The sequence below is a fragment of the Echeneis naucrates genome, chromosome 3 (genome assembly GCF_900963305.1).
Source record: "Echeneis naucrates chromosome 3, fEcheNa1.1, whole genome shotgun sequence".
Classification (NCBI taxonomy): domain Eukaryota; kingdom Metazoa; phylum Chordata; class Actinopteri; order Carangiformes; family Echeneidae; genus Echeneis; species Echeneis naucrates.
In genome coordinates, this window is record NC_042513.1 from 21,405,020 (window position 1) to 21,429,086 (window position 24,067).

Genomic DNA, 24,067 nt, shown 5'->3' on the forward strand with positions numbered 1-24,067 from the left:
GGACCTGGTGATGAGCAGCAGGTAAGTGCAGGGACATTACAGTCAAATGTGGATGCTGATGAGATGCACCAAGTTGGTCTGGCCTCTCTTTGGGCTGCAACAAATGCTGAAAAACCTCTCTTGAATATTGTTTGATTAAAGAAAACTGGTGTATGTATCTTACAATCTGCTGAGAAGGTAGACCAAATATCTAATCTATACTGTGCAAACATGACAAAGGAGGAACAGAAGAAAATGGGATTGTGAAAATAGAGAGGGGGAACGCTGGACACCAGATGACAGCTGTTGTAAAAGAGAAACTTGTGTTTTGTGGGAATGTGTGACGATGAAAGAGGTTTAAAAAAAACAGTTTGGAGAAACTGGAGGGCGCAGCATCACGATGAGGAATGACAGCAGACAAATAGCAGAAAGAACTGGACAAAAAGATGTCAAGACAGAGAAGAACCAATCACTGTTCCTTCCTCTCTAAGTGACCAACCGTATTAGATCAGCACCTTCTGTTGTCACAGCAGGTGTGTGTTTGTGTGTGCCGGCGTTTGTTTGTCTGTGCCTGTGTGTGTCTGTGTGTGTGGGTGTGTGTGTGTGTGAGGGGGTTGATGCCAGGTAATTGCAGTGGTGTATTAGGTTAGCCCAAGTTAGTCCGTAATTGGGACTGTTTGGCCAATTTTCACTGGTGTACAAACTAATTCCAACTCACTCCCTTTCCACCCTCTGCAGGGAGTGTGCGCTGCTTTGGCTGAACATATGTATGTGTGAAACAGAGAGCTGGACCGAGAGAACATGGAAGACAAAGATTGAGTTTATTTGTGTAACTGCGTACAGCCTCACAAGGGTACGGTGGGATCCAAAGGTCCGAGACCACTTCCTGATTCATGTGAACGGAAAAGAGGTCTCAGACTTCTGTATGTGCATGCAGAGTTCTCCTGTTGCTCCCTGCTGAATGGAGACAATTATTTTTGTTCTTAAATGGTTATTTTCAGTTTCCAGGCCAACAGACAGAGCTGGACATTCTCACACAAAGAGCCAGTATCCAGAGCTATGGCTCATCACTCTGCAGTAGTGCATAGCTCTTCTTAAGTCTTCACCCACTGGTTGAGACACGCAGAGTGAGAATGGAAATGCAGTTATTGTCACAAATCAACATGTTATAAGTCTTCTAGTACATTTTGAGATAGAAAAAAATAAATATTTAGAGGACTAACAGAATAACAATGTGCGCATGAAAATTGTTGTGTGTTTTGTTCTCTATCTTTCTGAAATATACCACTCCTTTCTTTATCTGTGTTCTACATCCATTCAGTCCTATTTCATCCTTGTCATCATTCTCCCCAGCATTCATTTATTGTATACATTAATCCATCCATCATATATTTATCTTTCAAGTCCTCCCAACTAGTTCAACAAACTGTAGCTCCATCTCACCCTTTATTATCAATCCATCCCCAACTGACAACGCTTCAGACTTCCTCTTTATGTAAGAATGTGTTCATCAAAATAATGAGATGTTAAATTAGCGTAAAAAAAAAAAAAAAAAAAAAAAAAAAAAAAAAAAGCCACAAAGACATTTTTCAACGTGAGCTTTCATCACCTCTAAGCCAGAGAAATTAATTGTTGTGGTGATATCAGCTCTGCTACAGCCAGAAAGATAGCAAGGGGGAGTTCTGTGTGAAGCTATTATGGACGCTATCACAAACATCAGGTTGGCTCAGCAAATCAAGAGCTTCGCATTCAGGGGGAGAGTGGAAACAAGGCTAAATAACAACTTGTTCCAACACGGGCACAGTACAGAGTTCACACTGTGTGGAAACATCATACATTGCAATTTCAACCGCAGTCAGACAGGTTTACAGTTTGTAAAATATCACTTGCAACAATTTTGACCCTGAATTATGATGCATACAGTGTTTGGACATCAGCATCCAAAGCAGCTTTCACAAAAGGGTGAAAAGCCATTTATATGAAAGGTCCTGACCACACAATAGATCAGAGCAGTGGCAGAAGACCAATGCTGCAAGGTTACTGTTGTAAATACAGCAGAAAGTTTGAATGTAGAAGCAATTTCCTCTTCACAGAGAAAAGAAAAAGTTACAGAAGAAATCAGACAGCAGTCCATCAGATAAAACTTAATCTGAGAGATTACAATGATGAGTATGTTTTTCAGACTGGGCGGTTTATTGAAGAACAGATAAGTTTGGCAACTATTTAGTTGATTATTTTGTAATAAGTGACAATGAAGCAGATATTTGTTCCTTGATATTACAAACACATCAACGTATGCATTTTCTCTTTTCATCTACTAATAACTCAACAAGTAATTACAGGAAGAAGGAAGCAGCGCTGTCGTGTGATTTCCCTCCACACACACACAAACACACTTTTTTCAGTTCCCTTTCTCTTCATTCAAGTGCTACACTTAAATTAGATAACTTAACCAAGATCAAAACTACAGAGTAAAGTGGTGCTTAGGTCAATGAAGCTCAGTCCATCTTTAGAGGAGTCATCAGATAATCATACAGGGGAATAATGTCTTTACGAAAAGGGGAGCTGCAATAGAGCAACGTTTTGGAAAGAGTGTGTATGTGTGTGTGTGTGTGTGTGTGTGTGGATGGGTTGGTATGAGAAAGACAGAGGCCAACAGAGCTCTTCATGAGGGACAAAACATTAATTCATATGTTTTCTCTGGAGCTGCTTCAGGGATTAAAAGCTTTATGAGACTGACCAGCCCAACTCCGTACTTTTCATTTCCCCCTGCCACTCCCGTCCATGTTAGCATAACGCTAATAAGCTAACTGTGAAATGAGCAATGAAAAACTGGATTTTTGCACTCACACAAAAATCCAAAGTCTTACCTGTGCACTGTCAGTACAGCCAGCCCGGTTGCAGACCCTTAACTGGTAGTTGTATTCCTGAAAAGGCCTGATCCCACCCACATCAGTGAAACTATATTCATCACCACGGTAACGTTCTTGTCCATTTCGCAGTATAACATAGTGGGTGACCTCCCCTGGTAAAATGGGAAAAAAGGGTTCGTTTTTGAAAATCAATGTCACAGAATATACAATATGAATTGCCCTGTACTGAAGTTGATCAGCTTCCCTACTGATTATTATTTTATTATCACTAGTGGGACACACATGCACACACATCTACACACCATTGGGTCTGGCGGGTGCTTGCCATTGCAAGTGGATGATGTCATCTCGTTCACCGAGGCGACTCCAGCGGGGCGGTGTCACGCCCCACGGTTTGTCTTCACTGGTGATCACTGTTGTGATGTTACTGGAGCCTTTTCCAAAGCTGTTCCAGCCTCTCACTCTATACTGATAGGTGGTGAACGGCTCGAGGTTGGAGTCTATTTAAGAGTTGGGAAAGGACAGAAGAAAGGTACCAAGTGAGACCAAAAATTAAAATAGGAGGGGACACAAGAGTCTCAATACAGCATTTCATGGATATTGTCATTTACCAACACCATAACACAGACTTTATGTCTGATAATAAAGCCACATAATTCTAGTACAGAATAAATCATTCTGTTACAAGATTGATATGAAAGAGCCCATATTTTCATTAAAATGTGGGAATGAAAGAAAAGAGAGCTCATAAAGAGATTGTTTTAGATTAGAAACAATCATGATGATGGTGTAATTTTAATGAATGTTAATTGTTCATGGGAATAAGCGGTGTCAGGAAGTGCCATGAGTCTAACACAGAAGGTATTCATAATATTCTGTCCTCACCAAACTGTTTACACATTTAGCTTGTAGCACCATAGTTCTGATTCATTTGTGCACGGTATATGCTTTTCATGAACAACATGGCAGATGGGCCTATGAAAAATGCCATCATAACAATAGGTCCAAGTCCATCAATGCAGCTGGACTGGGAGTTGTGTTGCCAATGTGGGCATTATATCAACATGCACAACATGAAATATATGTACTATCACTGGTGAATAGCTGTAGATGTCGGGCCATGTCGGAGGTATTCTGGGAGTTGGGCTGTTAGGACCCTTCTGATGAGGTGTATCTATACATACAGATGCAGGTGCATACAATTACACACACATGTGCATTAGTTTTATGAGTGTTTGGGGGTTACTGTTGGAAATGAGACCATGTTTTAACCACCATTCTGGGACTCTTGTCTTTACTACTGTGATAACTGAGGCAGCATACACACAATGTGACACACATGTAAATAAAACGTTTAATGTGTTTGCATATATATACCTAAAAATTGTGTTGGGTTGAAAAGTGACAGCAAAAAGTATGAATTGTGTGTGAGCACAATGTATATAACAGTAAAGAGTATAGTGTGGTGCACATGTGACGCTGAGGGTTTTCTCCCAGAGAAGTATAGCAGAGTATCACATGAGTCTGTGTGTGTGTGCATGAGAAACATCTGGTGTATGGTAGGTGGTGACAGCTTTATGTGCCTCTGCCCAGATGGTGTCACAGCATCACCTAGAAACTCTTATCCTATCCACCCCATGCCCCCCCCCCCCCCCCCCCCCAACCACAAAACACACACACACAAAATAAAAGAAACACATACACAAAACCACACTCATGACTGAGGAACACTTAAATAGTAACTAAATGGAGACAAATACACACAAAAGAGATGTAATTACAATGTCAGAGACACATATAACACACACAAACACAATTAGTCTTGATTAAACAGCCATAACTACCCAGGTACATACTGTGGATGGACTAAAAAGCCTGACGCACACACAAATACGCCCCTCCCCTATGGGCTGATAAACAGTACAGAACAATGAAATGGCTTTTAAGCGCCCATCTCTAAGTTTTAATGACACACAAGTGTACAGCACAGAGAGAGTTACCACGTTACAGCGATTAATGTACATTGCAGCAGCTGCTTTGGTGTGGGTCTGTGTGTGAGTATGTGGAAGGGCATCTGTCTCCAAAGCACACTGATTGTAGCGGCTCACGCATTTAGAGCAAATGCACAATTGGTTTCTGTGTGTTGGGCTATAGCAACATCAGATCTTCAATATGATTATCATACCCAGAAGAACTCAAGATGACAAGTAAAAATACCATTTTAAAATAATAACAATAATGCTATCTGTCAAATCCATCTTTAACTTTATTTGTTGTGCATTTTCTCTTATATGGCAACACAGTCGATAACAATAACTGTCAAGACTCAGATATATGATAAATCATACACATGCTCACAACAGAGGAGATATTAGTGATTGTTGTGTTGTTGAACAAATTTGATTTAAAATATGACTCTTTGATTAACTTAGCTGATGAGTAATGCTGCTGCTGACCTGACTCAATAATTTTATGCTTTAAGAGGAAAGTCCAAGGTGGAAGGCCAACACAAACGACTTGTGTGATCTCACTCAGCTGGCTTTATTTGGTACTTCAAACTACAAACTAAATATTTTCAGTAATTTAAAGAGGAATATTTAGGAGACGAAAGCCCCTCAATGGTACAAGGACAATAGTTTTTCAGGTATGATGATAAAACAGTGAATTAGTTTTAAAGAGGTGGTAAAACAGGTAGATCATCAGAAAAGCAGATTCTTCCCTATCTGACATTCATTGGATGAAGGAAAATTTCAAGAAAAAAAAAAAAAAAATTAAGTCAAGTTTTCCTGTTGATGCACACCAACACAACAAAACAAACACAAACAACCCACTGATTACCTGTGTAGGTGTATTTGTTGGCATCTCCGCTGTACACTACTTCTTCATGTGACTCACACAGGCTTCCGTCATGGTGCACATTCTCAGTGTGTGCGTGACTGTACACGTCTGCCATTTTGTACGCGTTATCGCTGCCGTTTGTAACCACAGACAGGCCTGTTGGAAGAGGTTCCTGTGTGGCGCTGATCGAAGGCAGGTAAAATGTGGAGAGCGTGTGCGCGGACAGCACCCATGTGCAGGCAGTCATAGATGGATCAAGGTCACAGGAGCCACAGTAAGCTGTAGATGCTGCGGCTGCAGGACATACGGTGCCCTGCAGACAATGGTGCTGGACAGAAGAGACAGAAGGAGGGATAGAAACAAGAGCGGGGGTGAAGACGTGGTGAGGAGATGGAGACGTTAAGAGCTGAGTCAAAGGAGCAGGATCCAAAACGGGAGAACAGTATCATGTCAACATAACATTATGTCTCAATGGATGTTCTGTACAAAATTACTAGCACAGAACCTTAAAGTTGTGTAACGTCACTGTTTCTTACACACAACGTGCTGAATTTAACCGGTGTGTGATTGTGTGTTGTATGCATGGTCCTTAATGGCATCATTAAAGCTAATGAGAGCTCCTACTCTTTGTCATTGCGTGTGCATTTTTCATGCTGACTTAGGAACATACAAACACCACATGACCCTGGTTGACAAATGGAAAATGACCCTGTCCTCAAGTCCTGATGTGACAACGTGTATTAGATTTATAAAAAGAGGAGAGAGCAGAAGAAACTCCAATTTTCATTGGAAATCTAGAAAAATAAGGTTTTGATTATTTGTTACTATGTCACTGTACGTTAAAGAAAGAGCAGAAATATTTGTTTTTGAGATGACTGATATACAGTCCACTATGAAGGAATGCTCATTAAAAATAAGACAGCAACTAAAGTAAGTGATATACAATCCATTTGAATGTGGTTGATTGCGCATGTAAAACACATAAATGTGGGTGAAACCAAACCACGGTGGTTTCTAAAATACAGCGGGCCGCATCCACCACACATGACAGACAGGAAATAAAGTGAAACTCTACGAAAGTATGAAAAGATGCACAGTATAAGGAGCAGTTACTGCTTATGAAGACATTCATTATTTAGCATTACCAAAAAGACAAACATATCCCACATACCTGTATTGTCAAGCCAGGGGTGGGTCGATCAGCACACACATGCCGTTGAGGGTTGTAGCCAATCCCATTGCAGCATTCTTCCTCCTGATGTATGACATTCGACCCGCAGCACTGCAGTGTCACTGTGGCGTTGCCAGCAGGGCGGATTGTGGGATACCTGTCTTTGCCCACACAGCAAAGAGAGGTTGAAGAGTTCATATACTGCTGACCACAGCAGACAAAACCTAAAGACAAGAAAATGTGCAACAGATTATTGTTCTGGCCACATTTTCATTTTAAAATCATCAGCTCCCGTTTTGTCTTCTTTCACCTGTAAAAAATATGCAGCCTACAATGCGTTATCCCTTCACTTAGCAAAGTCCCTGTCCCTCCTCTCTACGATCTGTATTTACCCAACAGTCCCTCCTCTGCTACACCTGCATTCATCTATCTACACAGCAGTGATAGAAAAGTACAGCGGGAAAGGAAGTGTGCTTTCCTGAGAGCTGCCATCTCTGACAGTGATAGGCGATGTCTGCCACCACTTCACCTTCAGCAGCAAGGTGACATTCAAAATACATGATATCACTCTATTTCTATGTATGTTTTGCAGGTGCATATCAAAATTCAAGCATCTACTTGCTATACGTCTCCATATTTCAAATCCAAGTAAGTTGCATCACTTTGAATGACTGACAAATTAAAAACTGTTTTGGTGCTGGCAGCTATGAAGTAGAAAGATTAGTAATGTATGTTGATATTGTAGACTGCCACTAACAGATTCCTCGATAAAAGTTTTCAGCAAGCACAGAAGTTACGCCGATGACACACGCATATACGTTTTTAAATGGACGAAGGCATTCATCAGAAAATGGGTGTTGTATGTGTTCTGACAAACATACCATATAAATTACATATTCAATGAACAGTTCAGATGTAAAATATAAGCTGCAGTTCTGTTCATGACCTCCTGCTTTAAAATGAATCAATACACTGTAATATAAGCATTTAGGTTGAAACTTTTTTTTCTGTTTGTTGTTGCTCTTTTGACCTCGTTACAGTCACATCATTGTTTCTACTTATACAAAATGTTTTAAAACGATGGATGTTCATAATCTGGGTGTAAACTATGAGCTAGCAGGTGACTGTCAACACTCTCCGGAGGGCTTCATTATAACAGTCTCCAGTGAAGCAGCTAATGATACAATTGTTATACTGAAACTTGGGAAGGAAGTTCAGAAAACACTGATGCCTGTGTGTGTTTGACTAAAGTTTGACTGAGAAATAAAACTGAGTTCACCTCCAATGCGAGACCAACAAAAAAGAGACAGCAGGTAAACAGGTTGCCTTCCTTTCGGTTGACCTGATAATTACAGGTACTTACTGTGACATCAGAGGAGCTAGGCTGAGAGCTAGGGCTTTGGCCTGACAATGGATTGAGGCTATAATATTACTCTGCTTTAATACTGAGTCAGCAGCCACATGCTATGAGGACGCATTAGAAATATAAATGAGCATGACATAGCATGCCTAGAATATCACAACAGTAGAAGGACAAATTGTATTTTAATGAGAAGCACAACGGTAGAAGCTTCTCATTCTGAATCTGACTCAAAGACAGTTTGGGATTTTGTTCGGTTTTGATTTAAAATTATTTGACTTTCATAAGGTATTTAGAAAATTTATCCCAGCAGTTGATGACATGCTGCTCTGTGGCACTATCTACCCCCAGCTGCGGTGCCCATTTCCTTTGACAGCAGACATTACACTAAAGTCATTGCTTTGTATCAAGGCCTCAGCCTTTAATGGGGCTGCTGCTAGTTGTGGAGTGATAAATAACTTATTGTTTAACACCCTAATCAGCATTCACTCTTTGAACAGCGGAAATGCTGTTAATTTAAGCAATCATTTCACTTAAAGGCCGAAAGTGGAGAATGGCACATATATTCTGCTACGCTGCTGCAGTGCATTATATCCTCACGGTATCCATCACAGGCACAATGTGACAGGGAAATGCATGTGTATGTGTGTGATTGTGTGACATAAAGGCAGTCTGACGGCTACTAACTCACTTAGCAGCAGCAGCTGTTGCAGAGTGGGGGCTTGGTGGCCAATTCCCCCAGCGCCTTACTTCAGCTTCAATGACGCGCAAATAAACAGCTCAACACTTTTCCAAAATAGCTTCTCTCCACTTATCCCTCGTCCTCTCAGCATCCTCACCTCTAGTCCTCCCTTCCATCAGGATGCCAGGGCCTCCACAAGTCCCAGCTTTTTCTCATTTACATGTGCATCTAGGCTGTTCGTCCAATCTCTTGAGAGAAAGTCTTTCTCTGTATCATATGACATGGCCCTGCTCAAACATGGCAGCTCTAAACTTTCTCAACTTCATCACTAAAGTCCACTAAAGTCTTTGCAGCGTTCCTGTGAACAGTTTTTTCCAACATCTCTACAGCTGTCTGCCTTTTAGCCACGCTCTTCTCCTCTTACATGTCTTTGGACCATGCCTTTGCTTCTTTCTCTCTCCTCATCATCTCATATCTTCATTTCCTTCCATTTTAACTCTCTCACCTCACTTTATATGTCGTTTGTTTACTGTTCTGCAGCTAAACTTCACTATTGCATTATCACACATTCAGCAGAAATCCGATCCAACGCTCTGCGAGCGTTATCTGTGTACAGGTGTGTGTGTGACATGATTGCACATTTGTATTTATGTTTTGACACACACACACAACTCCTATTTTCGCTTTCTGTCTATAAGCTGTGTGTGCAAGATTATGCATGTGTGTGTATGTGTTTGCTACACTTTATCACGCACCTCTTGTTTTCTCTCTTACATCGCAGAATGCTTCAGCCCTAATCTTCAGATTTGTGTTGGATTTGCATACATTCGTTAATAGCATCGGGAGCAGCGCGTCAACACAAGGTGCTTAGACAACGTGAATTATTATTAGGGTTTCAGTCATTCCACTTAATGATAAGTCAATATTTAGCGCTGCCAATGAACTACTGATAAAAATGTGTGTTGTGGATTAGGGTGATCCGAGCTCTCTAGGAGACCAAAACCCCTCCACAACTTTAAACAAACCAAACACTTTTAAATACCAGAATATATTACAAGGGGTTTGGCACAAAGTGCAAAGCAAGTGTTGTGCATGCATACCAGCGCACAGATACTCACATGGAAGAATCTTACTCTGACACACGTTTATATGCTCACACAAATGAAGGAAATCAACGCTGATGCACTTTTTGCAGCTTATTTAATGGCACAGATGTGTGGATTTATTTTAAAATAAAAAGATTTTTAGTTTGACCTTAATTCGATAATGTACTTAAATGAAAACTTGAGAAAGCTTCTAATATCTTGCGTTTCATTAAAAAACAGAACGAACAAGTCATCAGTAACAGAATATGTATATTAACAACATACGTTATGTTCATGATGCCATTTCTGTTTTTAATTTTTAATTTTATCTCGACCATCTCTCTCCTGCGAGTTGTTTATTGTTACTTCGGATGGTAATTTAATTCCCTGTGACATCCAGCTTCACATTATCTTCCTAAGTCATGAATAAATAAATGTAAAGGTTGCTTATCAAACAATCAAGTACATTTATCACTATGTGTTTGTTATAAACAGGTCTCATCGAAACATATAAATGGTACCAGCCCCAAAAATCCATTGGTGGTTGGACTCACCGGCACACGGTGTGCATGTGCACACTTTGTGCTCCGAGGGGGCGAGACTAAGTGTCATGTTGAGGGATGAAATCACAGTGGATTGACTTTCTCACAGAGTTTCCCTGTGGACACACACGTGAATATTGCAGTAGCAAGAGCACACATAATGAAAGACACACTCTTATAAACACCTCCTCTTCTCCCAGCTGACTGGTTGTCCTCTTGTCTTTCTGATGTTGTTTTTTTTTTTTTTTTTATCTCAACATTATACCAGCTGGGTGTGTGTGACATTGTGTGCATTTGTGTGTATGTGCATGTTAGCAAGTATGAGTCCTCAGTGTTTGTTTGTGTGTGTGTGTGTGTGTGCTGAGCTTAGGTAAATGCTTTGGTGGAACTTATATTGTCACCACTCTACAGGGATTCACTGAAGAGTGAGACACAGCAAGCATCTGCTCGTGTGTTTAAGTGTATGTGAGAAACCCGAGAGAGAAAGGCTCGAATGGAAGAAGACAAGGTGATAAAGAAATGATCACCTTAATGAGTTAAGAGGGTGACAAAGCATTTAAAAGACATGTCCATATTGTCATAAAGTATGAACCTCAAAACAATCAAGCATAAAAATGAAAGTTTTGTTTACATGACGAATAAATCCTCACATGCACCGAGCTGGATAGATGACCTTCCCTCAATTACAGGCACGGACTGTTTATCCCTGATAGGGATATAAGCACCGTAGAGCAGACACCTCAACTATCCAATCTTCACACGGTCTGCCAGAGACATTGCATCTGACAGCACAATGACCCACGGGCCTCCACATCCAGGTTATCCATCACTGTCAGCAATGAATTTTGGAATTATGGGTGATGGCCAGTACAAAGAAGTTCTCCAGAATCTCTATAACCAAATAAAATATTTTCAAGCCTTCTGTACAACTTCTACAGTGAGACCTTCCTGCATTTCCAAAACTCAGAATAAACAACTTCAACACTTTAGCAGCCGAGAGTGTGAGGCAGCACATGAAAGAAAAACTCTCGATATCAACATATCGACAGAATCCAATTACACATATTCATTTTATCATCACTATCATTTTATTTCTTGGAAGTCAATTGCATAATGAAAGTAAATTGGAGTCAACAATTAACAGAGAAATGTCCTGCCCCTGTTACTTTAACAATGGGCCACTAAAGACCAACATCCTCTGTAGTGTATGTAGGTATATGGCACAATTAAAACACTTCACCCAACTAATACTGCAACTAATTATATTAAAGAAACGTGAAGGAGTCTGTGTGTGTTCTTGTGCATGTGAGCTGAATTTCCTCCACGCTCTTATGTGGACATTGTCTTTTAATTAATTTTTATTTCTCTCTCTCCTACCCACACACACACCCACACCCACCCACACACACACACACACACACAGGCTGTTCCTGACAGCCTCTGGTTTTATTCTTGCCAGTCATTAAAGTAAACCTAATAGAAAAGCCATCATCATAAATACATTAACAGAGAGAGAAATGTCTTCCTGTGTTCAGAGAGCACTCAATCTTCTAAAGCAGCCAGACGCTGCTGTTTGGAATCCACTACTGTTGGCCATTTGCTACCCATCATTGATGAGGGGCTTTTGGCAATGATAAACTCACACACAAACAGAGAGGAATGCACACTGGGAAGCTGCTGACAATCTTTTGGTTGAAACAATGAAATCTGCCTGTAAAAACATTCAGATACATATACTGAAAGAGATACAGAAAGTGGAGCACGCACGCATCAAGTTGAAGTAATAAACCATGCACACTTGCACACACTTATACACACAAACGCATCCACTTTCACAACTCCACCAGGCTCGGAGTGAGCTAGCTTAACTACTGGGATAATTTCCCTCCAGCAAATGGTCACTGTGCCCTTGAAAAACATATTTGATTATTACTTTTTCCTCCCCCTCCTCTTTTTTTCTTTTAGCATCATCACAGCCATTTTCATCACGCGCTCTGATGATGGCACGGCAAGGCGCGTTAAGATAACACCCAGCACCGCCAGGCTTTTAACACTTAAACGGTGAAAGGGGATATTCAGATTTGTCCTTGAACGTTTGGATAGGGCCTGCTGGGCTGGGACAGAGGGAGGGAGTAAGGGAAGGAGTTAAAGAAATGCACACATTTTTAAGATTCACTCACTCTAAGAAAAACTGAGGTGGGGAGGGCATTTATGGTGGCACCCGTAGTGAGAGATGGGGTAGGTTGAAGGGCAGATGGAAGAGTTAAAGAACTGCACACTATAAAGAAAAAGTGTGAAAGGGAAATGATTAGTGGAGCACGCACAGTGAGGCAGGGGACTTAGGGAGAGTCAGGGAGCAACGGGAAGCCAAAGACACCACACACGTATTTTTAAACGCCATCTAATCTAACCTAAGTCTTAGCTAAACATCTTACATACAACCTCAGAAAGAAAAGGAAACAGGAGCAAATGAAGAGATTAAAAGTTGGTCTTGAACCTACAACACAGGAGGAAATGCTGCACAAAAATGAGAGGCACTTTTGTCCAAAAGCAAACAGTATTTAATCTACTTGAAAGTGAAATGAAAGCTGTTTAAACAAACTGGCAGATTTGGAGAGGAGGGATTTAGCAGACTTTGTGTTATTGTATAACAACTGTGGATGCTGAGGACAGGATTACAGACCATCTCAGTAGTACTCAGAAGACTCAGACTGACCAGAGCAGAGGATCAACTGGCCATTACAGGTGCAACAAGAAGTATCACTAAAGCAGGTAAGAGTGACGTGTTAACCCATCTGGACTTCATTTAAGTCCGTCTCCATCAAAAGCAGCTAGTCAGCAGATGCAACAGTTTGTGGTCAGTCAATGTAACACCAGTCCAATCACTGTGGGGCTATTAAGGAGGAAGAAAAAAGGCTTGGGCCTAAAACAAGACTTTGTGTCAAAGCCTCAAATGAGATCCAAGCCATCATCATAAATAAACTGACACTTTATTTATGATAGGACACAGTTGAGACAGATCAGACTTTTCAAGCATTCATTCATTCCGTGAATGAGGATTTGAGACATTGGGTCAACACAACTCGTCAGTGGGGGGGTCTGGAACATACTTGCGCTCTATGTTGCACACTAGTACCAAATAAAAACATAAACAAAAGTCTCCACCAAGTAATCACAAACACAGCAGAAACTGAACAGTAATGTCATGAACGGAAACACTAAAGAGGGAGAACAGTTTAGGAGCTCTGGGAAGTGAAATCAGAAGAACGCTCTATAGCTCAGCATTTTTAGTTTCAATTACTTCTTGGGGACAGGCTGGGAGAAGTCACTGCTCTTACTCTGAATATTTCACTTCACATCACACCGGATGCTTCTCAAATCAAACAGTCCAGCCCATATGTGAGTGTGTGCTTTTTATTGCGCATTTGCAGAGGCGCTATTGAGCTATATATATGCTACTGAGCATGTTCATTTGTAAATGTTTGCGGTTGTGCATGATTGTTGTGTTTGTGTACGGATGCTCGTGTGTATCACTACACATGCACATGAGCATAAGAGCCAGTACGTGTATCTGTTGCCAGACGGCTGTCTCCTGGCATTGCTGTTCCCCTGCAGTGTGTGTGTATGGTTGTTGACAGTGTGGACGGTAATGTGTGATAGATCGCACTTCAGGGACCCCATAATCACATCAGCCTAACCTAGTCTATCAGCTGGGCACAATGGGATACCCTTCACTCCTCCTTTAATCTGCTCCATCTAGCTCTTCACTACTCGTCTCACTTGCTTTCTTCCTCACTTACTTTCAGTTTTTTTATGCTTCTTTTACATGATTTTTTTTACCTTTAAAATTTTTCCTTGCATCTCTTGTTAACATATGCATTTACACATATATTACATATCTGATTTCTTCCTTCATCATCTTTATTTGATATTGTTTTTTAATAATTAATTTCTTAAGTGTGTTAAGAACATGCTTTACTTGCATCCTCTTATTTTACGTAGTTTTTTGTTTTATCTATTAATATATCTATTGCACTATTCATGAGTCAGTGCAACATTTTGTTCTGATGTGCACTGTTTGGTTTGTAGTCTATTTTTGACTGTGTGCTAATTTTTTATGCACCACTATTATTTATGTTAAATTCAGCTCCATTTGATCATTACTCATTTCTTATTTGCATTTTTTCATTGTTCCATTCTTTCTTTGTTTTTCTTTTGCAAATCTCAAACCTCTCACTGCATCATTAAAAATACAAAACCCTGGACACAGTGAGAGGGAGCAATGAGAATTAGCGGTGCCAAGGTTAAGTATCCTATCCTATAATAGGTGTTGCTGTGTGCATGTTGTGTGAGTGTCTTGAAACAGACGTGTGGGGTCGAGGTTGCAGAGCCGGCCCCAGGGCTCCCCGACAGCGCAGTGCACCCGGCAAATGGCCCTTAGCCTTGCTAGCGCCGCTAGCCCTACGATCCATCATACCATATGTTCTCAATGGGGAAGCTAACGCTAATGACTGATGAGTGGAGGGAGGGGGCATAAAGAGAGGGAGGATGAAGAGTAGGACGGAGAGGAAGAAAAGACGGTAGGAGAAGAAAGGAGGAGCAAGGAGCCAGAGAAAGAAGAAGAGAAAGTGGGCAAACAAGTTGAGACGTAACAAAGAAGATGACAAAGGAGAAGGAAAGATGGGAAATAATAAAAAAAGGAGGTAGGGAGCATATGCACTCCTTGGGAGGCCTCCTGAAATGAAGGATGACCATGTAGCCTGCTCAGTTGGAGAAGGAAAAAGGGGTCGGGTGAAGAAAAAGAGAAGGAGACAAATGAAATGAAAGAAGTGACAGTGGGGTGGAGTAGGATACTAAAAAGTGAACAAGTATTTGAAAGCGAAAACTTTTGAAACATGGGAGGTATTGACATAAAAAGAAGGCGAGTTTTTAACAATATAGGAAAGAATGCCATTAAATTTAGAAATATATCAACATTTTTCTGTTGACTTGCTTTCTAGGAACCTTTCAGTGAACATATGTGTGTTTTTATGGGGCTCGGGATCTGGTGTGAGTGTCAGTGTGTTTGTGGGCCGGCTAATGGAGTGCTATAGGTCTGCCCATATGGGGCCATTGTTTATGTGTGATGAATAGAGTCCACGTGTCTGTCTCTGGCACTCAACACTAGGTGAACCCTGCCGAGGGCACCCTGTTGACTCTGTGTGTGCATGTTCGTGTGTATGTGGGTGCATGTAATATGTCTATTTATGTGAGCGAGTGTGTGTGTGTGTGTGTGAGAGAGAGAAAAAGAGAGAATGAGTGTGTATTTATCCTGCTGTGTGCTTGGCAGTGCCCTCAATGGTGCCATCCCAAGTGTGTTTCATCATCATCTGCCATGACAAAGATATCTAATGACACACACATACACCTACACATCTACACACCTACACACAGAGACACACAGACACACAAAGTCCCATCTGTGCCATGGTATCCGGGAGCTTTGGGACACTGCAGGAGAGGAGGAAAGGGAAACGACCCCACGTTCCTGCACCATGTGTCTAAATCAACTCTCCTTGCTGTACGCTCTTGTCCTGTCATTTCCTCTCCTTTCCCCTTCTTTAACCTGAAGACATTACCAGGGACAAAACGCTCATAAATCCCTTTTTGGGGAAGAGTAACTAATACTTTTTAATGAATGGCCGTTTCGTTGGATAGACTTCACAATGAAGGATCTTGTCTAGGCCAAAAGCAAAATGCAGCTGGCCATCAAACATCCATTTGCTTTCATTGTTGACCCCTGCCCAACATAAAAATATATATATATATATATATAATAATTATTGCAGCAGCAGTACTTTATGTTTCAGTTTTTTTCACTTACCTGCGGTCTGTGTATATACTTCCCCCGTCTCAGCATCACCACAGCACACCAGTGTATCCTCGACAAGCCTGCCTCCACAGCACTGGACCCCATAGCCATCATGAAGGCTCCTACCACAGCAGAGCTGGCCACTTTTCATGGCGTAAGGAACCCCCCCACAGCAGCTGTCACCTAGCCCCACTGAGACCCGGCCCTGTGAGTGGTCAGGACAGCAGTATTCATCTACAAAGACAAGGACGGCTGATTAAAATGTAGAACTAGAACAACAAGGACAAGGATGAACTCAGGTAAAGGAGAAAAGAGCAGATCCACGTCAACACAAACATTTAAAGTAATGTGAAACTCACCGGATTTTACATGGACATAGTATCCTCCACAGCATCGGTGCTCAGGGAGTGCTGGCAGCAGTTTGCCATTGCAACAAACAGGGTTGGAGGACTTATTGAAACTGAGGTAACTGCTCTCACAGCAATGATGGCGTGGCTTATTAGTGTACACTAGTCCACTGCAGCACACCTAGTTTGCATAAATAAGATAAGACGAGACTTTATTGATCCCACTTGGGGAAGTTTTTTACCACAGCTCTGTACAGACAGAATAGAAACAAAAAAAATGTAATATAATTAGAAATTAAAGAAAGAACACTATATACAGCAGAGAAAAACAAACAATACGTATAGATGCACACACAGGAGAGAGTGTGCAGAGAACAGAATCAAAACCAAACAAAGGAACAGATTGTGAAATAAAATGAATGATGAGAAGGCATTAAAAGTAACTTGACAAAGTTCCACTTTCCACAAAACTCACTTTAAGTACAGAAATACGTACCATACACAACAATTTGGCTTCTCCATCATGATAGACTTGTAGGTGTGTACTCACAGGCCCGTTTTTGATCATACTTTGTAACTTTTGCTATTAATGGCATTACTAATGGTTGTCCTGAACATAAACATAAGACCTTTTGTTTTGTATTAACACAAAGGGCCAATACACTGTGTGCTTATTACAAAGGCCAAACACTAATTAAACACAGGTTCTTTGCAAATTTATGGGACTCTGAAGAGCGTAAATCTCTGAGCATATATTATTTCATCCAGGACATGACAAATACTCCTTAATTAACCTTTAAAGGAAACAGTGTGTATATCAAACATGTCTCTTTTGTGTTTTAAACTTATGCATAATGTAATGGAGGATTGACTGCTTTTTATTGATGTACAGGGATTTTTTCCAAGGTTTATGAGTGTGGGTTTTCATGGGCTTCATCTAAACATGTCCACATAGACAACTTACATAGACATGCACGTATTACATTTATACAAGTTGTTTGTGCAACTTGGTGCTGGGGGAGCAAATATAGAGCAGGCGATTTCATTGTGCCAACTTGGCTGGCATTCAGTGACACAACGATGGAAGTGAATGCAGATGAAAAGTTAATCTGTTTAGAGAAATGAATCAGTGAGGATGGCCATGCAGCCCACATAAACAGCATGTACTTGGAAAAGGAAATGTGAGTGTATATTTGTCTGTGGGTCCCTTTGTACCTTTTCTTGCTTATGTGAGTATGTTTGAGATCTGATGAGGGCTAATATCCCGAGGGAGTACACAACAGCATTTACTCTCCACTTCAGATCAGTAGCCAAAGCAAAGACCATGGACCTCTGTCTTGTTTTACTTGTTGCAGAGCAAAGGCTTGAACGATCATTAATGACAAATTCTAGTTAAAAAGGACTCTTGCATCAAAGTGAAAAGGTTGGTAGACAGACGAAAGAAAACTGCCAGAGCAGAAGCGAGAAGAACTATTCCCTCAAAATGTGTTAATAGTCATAATTTGGGGGTTTTGCAGCTTTTTAAAAGAACATCATTTTAGCAGCACATCACCATCACATGCTGCATACTTTGTTAAAAAAATGAAGCATGATCCGTGCATTTACCTGAGCACAGGCAGAAAAAAAGAAAAGACAAATTAAATAAGAAGAAAATGGCCAGCCCATAATCACCTGGATGTCGGGATTGAAGCAGGATGTCCCACACACACCATGGTTAACAGGACACTGCAGGTAGGAACATCTGAACCTGAAACCACCTGCACCTTCTGACTCTTTCCCCGCAGAGGATGTGACCCCCGTTGACCCAGCAGCACATGGTCTTAAGGTCCGTCGTAAAACCTCGTAACCCAGCATGATGCCACTGGGCCTGCCTGGAGGGGACCAGTCCAACCTCACCATCCTGTGGCAGAGTGCGAGAGAGGCTCACATTCATGCACACGCATGCATTCATGCCTGGCTAATGCTTGATGAAGTTGAGTTACAGTGTCAGGGTGTGTGTATCTTTATGCACTTCACACTATTGATTTTACTCTGTTTTATCTCTGACATCTTTGGCAGGGAAAGACCTGTGTAGTAACACCCACAGTTACAACTTCCAGGAGTGAAGAAAAAAAAAAAAAAAGCCACAAATCACCACTTCCTTTGCACCTTGAAGATTTGCAACATTATGGCTTAGGTCAAACATGCATAGCAGAGCATTTTAAATGTCATTAAATCTACCTAACCGCAAACAAAATGTCAGTTTATCATCATATTTTATTAATTTTGTAGGCTTTTAAAAGTAACTTTGAGATAATCTGTTTAAATTATACAGTCAGGCAACTTTACATAAATCTGATTTTTCAGCACAACTGTCATGGTGTAATAAAAATAAATGTAGTAATATTTTATTGATATACAAATTACAAATGTTGAGTAAAGTAACATTTTTATGCAGGCCTGTCAAATCACTAACAATTTGGTGTGTTAGTGCTGGCTGTATTGATTCTGTTGTGTCAAACCTGCAAAACAACCTTCTGTGCTGAAGATAAACATTAACGATTGCTGCAGTCAAACCAAAGACTATAAAATTTCATGAACCTGGAACAATGGCAACAGGCTAAAAATAGGTAAGAAATATTATTATTCAGAAGAGAGAGATGCGTGAGTATGCAGAAAGTGACGATAACTGGAAAAGTATGTGCATTCATCTCTGCGTTACCTTGGACTGATCATTTGTATGTTTGGGGTTCCCAGGTCGGCAGGCAGGTCCTCCACAGTCGTTGTCTGGGTAACATTACCTCTCACACATGCATACACCGTACATACTTCCACCTGAAATTCACACACCAGGACAAGTAAACATAAAACATAATGCAGACGTTTGTTTGTACATGGGTGTGCATGCTTCTTAGCATACATACCTGTATGTTGTAGACAGTGAAAGGCAGCAGGTCCTGCAGCAGTAAAGACCCAGAGCTGTTGTCTACACTGCCATACAGACGGTCATTAATGTAGATACTGTAACCAGTAATGGCTCCATTGGGCTGTAGAGGAGGCAGCCAAAGCACACGAACTGTGTTGCTATCTACTGGAACTACCTCTGGGGCAGACATCCCGTTTGGCTCTGAGAATGGCAGCACAGAAACCCAAAAATTTTATATGCTGGAAGAACAATACATTTTACAGCTTTGTACATTGCCATAATGTACAACACCCACTTGATGAAACCTCTCATGTAAATTTTGACATTTGAACGACATATGAAGACACCCTTAAACAGTGATGTATTAGTGAACATTAGACCAGACTCACTTCAAAACAGAAGTGTACCATTCTTACTCTGGGCTTGTTTCTAAATATTATTCAAGCCTCTTTCAAAGTTTTCTATATTCACACAGTGACAGTGAACACAGCACTTCATTGCAGACATCACACTTTAGCACTTGTAATCATCCCTCATTTCGGAGGTAGGTAAACATGACTGATGTCCAGAAAGACTAAAGAGTGTGTGATTCTATTTGCAGCACAACAGCGAGCCTGAGAGACAACATCTCTGGTCCATCTGTGATGTCTACCCTTGCTATTTCTGCTTAACTTATTCTTTCACAACTGCAGGCATTGTATCAGTTACCATTTTATCACTGGCAGGTCTGCCTCACTAAACTCATTTACACCCAATTGTAAATGATCTGCATCATTTTTGTTTATTTTCTCAAGCAAATGAACGAGTGTGCTATCTCCCTTTCCATTCCTCTCTTTGCTGTTTCCTTCCTTTCTCCCTCCACCCAGTGAGACAGAGCAGATGGCCACCTGCCCTGAGCTAGTTTCTGCTTGAGGTATCTGCCTTTTAAAAAGAAGTATTTTTTTTTTTTGCCTCTGTCACCAACTCCCTATTTTAGGTGGGAAATGTTTGGATCAGCGGTATAAAGAACTTGAAGAATGTCTTGAAATAACTGCTGTTGTAACCATTTTATTTTTTAAATAAAATCTTCTCAGAGCTGAGTGCATTTCCACCACCAAAAACTCATTCTTTTTTTCTCCATCTAATAGTTAAGAGTGAATCTTTCCATCCCCTCTCTGGGTTTCACTTTCAATGCACGTGCAATCCTTTAGTTTGCTCAATTCCCTTACTTCACTCTTGAAAAAAAATCTGTCCCAACACATCCACAGAGAATGTGCTGGGACAGGATAGTATGATAACATAGAAATCTGAAAAATAGAGGATAAGTAGGCAATAATATGTTAGGAGAGGTATATGGACTGGGTGTGTGAGAAATAACAGAATGCTATTAATTCAACTGCATATTATTTAAATAATAATGATAATAATGATAATAGAGTTCAAAGTAGAAAAGTGAAAAACAGAACAAATGTAGTGAATGGGAGGGATGGTGTGTGAGACAGGTAATCATACAGACTTCATCTATTATTCTAAGTGAAAATGCACTCAGCTAAGAGAATTTAACCCAATTCATTTGCTGCCAATGCACTTACCTAAACCCAACCTACTGCTCTACATTTCATTTACTGCAAGATGGCATTATAAACGCAATACTGAACACGAGCCTCTTTCACTCATACACACACATTTTTCTTGCCAATTAGTCCTGATGTTAGCGTTGCCCTATAGATTGGAGGCCATGTTAGGATGGTTGGTGGGGTTGAGCTGCATTAGTTAAAATATATTTGGCCTTGGTATGTGTGTGTGTGTGTGTGTGTGTGTGTGTACTCTTATGGCTGTAAAATAATGAAATTACCTCCAGAGCCCTCTCAGTTAAACGAGCCGTGCTTTGCCTTTAGCACATAATGATTTTCTAATGTTTTTAATGCACTTTTTATTATACTGCTCAGATTAGAGAGAAAGAGAGAGGCCTCTGACATATGATTACACTGACAGAGAAAAAACTGTCAGAGAAGTTGAGAGGGAACAGAAAGAAAGAAAACAACGGACAGCATATGCTTCATCTGACATAACTTTAGGCTTTGAAAGATTATTGCCGAGAGTTAAAGAGGAAATGGAAAGAAAAGTCCTGCTGGCAGTTGACTGTGCGATTAAAGCTGACTCTGTTTAAAAAAGGAAATACTAGTAGATCTAAGAGCTGATATTTCACATAATGCACTCTTTCAAAGTTAATATTTTGGCAAAGCGACTCAGTTGTTCATTTTAGAAATATTAAAAGTTTATGTTGGAACCGTTCAAGCTGTTCAAGCTTAGTAAAAGAGATGTATTATGTATTTTGGAGAAAGCTTTACATTTGAACAAGAAGGACCAGGTAATTGCTACTGTAATTACATGCCTGCAAAAGACATGGGGGCAGTCATGTTTCCCATTTCCTTTGATGGGTAGGTGCATCTTGTGTGTATTGCTGTGAGTGCAGGTTGTGTGCGATGCCAACAAGCATTTTATAACACCTTAAATCTGCCTCACACACACTTTATATTGATTTCATGCCTTACTACATGATGTGTTTAACATCTCCTGTGTAGACGAGAGAAATGCACGTTAACTTCAATTCCTCTGGAAGATGTATTGAATTTATGTATTATGTGTCTCACATGTATGCATTTTGTATATTTTAGACATGTACACATATATGCATATCTACACTCACATGTATATGATGGTTAACCAAATATCCCACGAATGTCCACATACCTCCATCATCTGTGGTGACATTAACCCTTGCCTTAGTTGTATTATGTGCTCCATTAGACACATGAAATGACAACGTATATGATGTACTGGGCCAAAGGTCAGCTATCACTGTGCTGTTGATGTTAGGGGGTAAAACAAGGATTTTGCTTGACTTGCGAGATTCTATTGTTAGGAAGTAATTTTCCACCTCTCCTTGCAGGTCCTGCAAAGCTGAGAAAGACATAAAGACATGAAGGCAGAGGGATAAGAGTGAGGGAACAGTCAAAATGAGAGTTAACTTTCTGCTAATTGGCAAGTGACAGAACAAACTCCACAGAACATTCATCAGTGTACTCATTCGTCTGTCCTTGTGAGAGCGAATTTGAGTTTCCAACCTTTCTGACCAAAGAGTACACTTACAGGGTTGTGTCCAGTTGACCACTACAGCGGTGTGATTGATAGCATGGGCAGAAAGCAATGGAGAGTGGAGGGGAACCCCTGCCATGGTCACCGCTGTGGCAATCTCTCCTGAGGAGAAGCCCACGTCATTATGGACCTCTAACTGGTACTCATATCGAGTAAATCTGGTGAGACACAATATTTCCTTTAGAAAAAAGCAACAAATGCATCTGTAGACAAGCTCCTGGTGAACGCTCCACCTCCATTGATCGAATTAATAAATGTGAGTTATGGAAGTATGGAAGGATAAGATGAAACATCATTTTAACCTGTCTTTATCTACTGTATATGCTCCTTCTAAAGTTACTTAACATGACTGTTTCTTTGCTGTGACTTTTGCTATTAAATATCCATTTTAAAAAGAAACAACTAATCACTTATACATGAACTTTTTTCTTGGACATCTTAAAAAAAGTGCAAAGTGAAAAGTGCTGGCACATTAAAATTTTTTGTCAGTTTACTTCTTGAATAAAACACTGTAGAGACACAAACTCGAAATAAGTACACCCAGAGCTGTTTAGCAAGCATAATGTGAAAAAAATAAAAAATAAAAATAAAAATCTGCTTCCACCAAGTGCCAAACTGAGATTAGGGGACGCTGTGTGAAAAACAATTTAATTCTTTGGGTTATTTGCTTAATGTATCTTTGAGCGGTATTAAAAGATCGACATCAGCAGCAGCTCGCCGATCAGCTCTGCACACACGGTTTGCTGCAGCGCAGGCGTTTGCTCTAGAGCTCATTTCAGTAATCTCACCTGCTTAGGCCTTTATCTTGGTAGAACAATTTGGTGCCGGAGTAAACATGGAGCCAGCGATGGAGATCTTCAGAGGGGGGAGGGGACGTGTCTGTTACTGTGGGGACCGTGGAGATGGCCAGAGGCTGGTGGGTTTTACGTCTGAGCAATTTGTATCTGAAACGGAATTTTGAATAAAAGAAAACACATGGGTGGATGTTGAGGAATGCATTACCACACAGCGCGTTAATGTATGCGTCAATATGAGCATGGTGCCCTCATATAAAAATACACACGCCTACGTATATACACGCACACACACACACTCTTTTTACCGACCCTTCTCCTTATCACTCATTTCCTCTTCTACTGTTTTTCATCATCTCTATTCTTTTGCACTCACTGCATCTCGGCCCTACCTCCCTCCCTCTGTATGCCCCTCCCTCTGTTGTTTTTTTTCTGCAGGGTTTGTGTTTTCCTCTCCCCACAGTGATGCTAATTTTTGCTGTAATCAGAAGAGAAGGGCTTA

General features: G+C 40.7%; 1 protein-coding gene across 1 annotated transcript in view; it reads right to left on the reverse strand.

Annotated features, from left to right (window-relative positions):
• Positions 1 to 24,067, reverse strand: part of ush2a (Usher syndrome 2A (autosomal recessive, mild)) — a 169,802-nt gene that overhangs the window by 41,899 nt on the left and 103,836 nt on the right. The window contains exons 55-66 of the mRNA XM_029498572.1: positions 23,560 to 23,715; positions 22,766 to 22,929; positions 22,367 to 22,576; positions 19,632 to 19,834; positions 19,430 to 19,542; positions 18,400 to 18,628; positions 16,741 to 16,909; positions 16,394 to 16,615; positions 6,862 to 7,085; positions 5,691 to 6,018; positions 3,155 to 3,352; positions 2,850 to 3,004 (exon numbers count right to left, since the gene is read on the reverse strand). Coding sequence (XP_029354432.1) covers positions 2,850 to 3,004; positions 3,155 to 3,352; positions 5,691 to 6,018; positions 6,862 to 7,085; positions 16,394 to 16,615; positions 16,741 to 16,909; positions 18,400 to 18,628; positions 19,430 to 19,542; positions 19,632 to 19,834; positions 22,367 to 22,576; positions 22,766 to 22,929; positions 23,560 to 23,715 — 2,371 coding nt within the window. The remainder of the gene's footprint in view (positions 1 to 2,849; positions 3,005 to 3,154; positions 3,353 to 5,690; positions 6,019 to 6,861; positions 7,086 to 16,393; positions 16,616 to 16,740; positions 16,910 to 18,399; positions 18,629 to 19,429; positions 19,543 to 19,631; positions 19,835 to 22,366; positions 22,577 to 22,765; positions 22,930 to 23,559; positions 23,716 to 24,067) is intronic.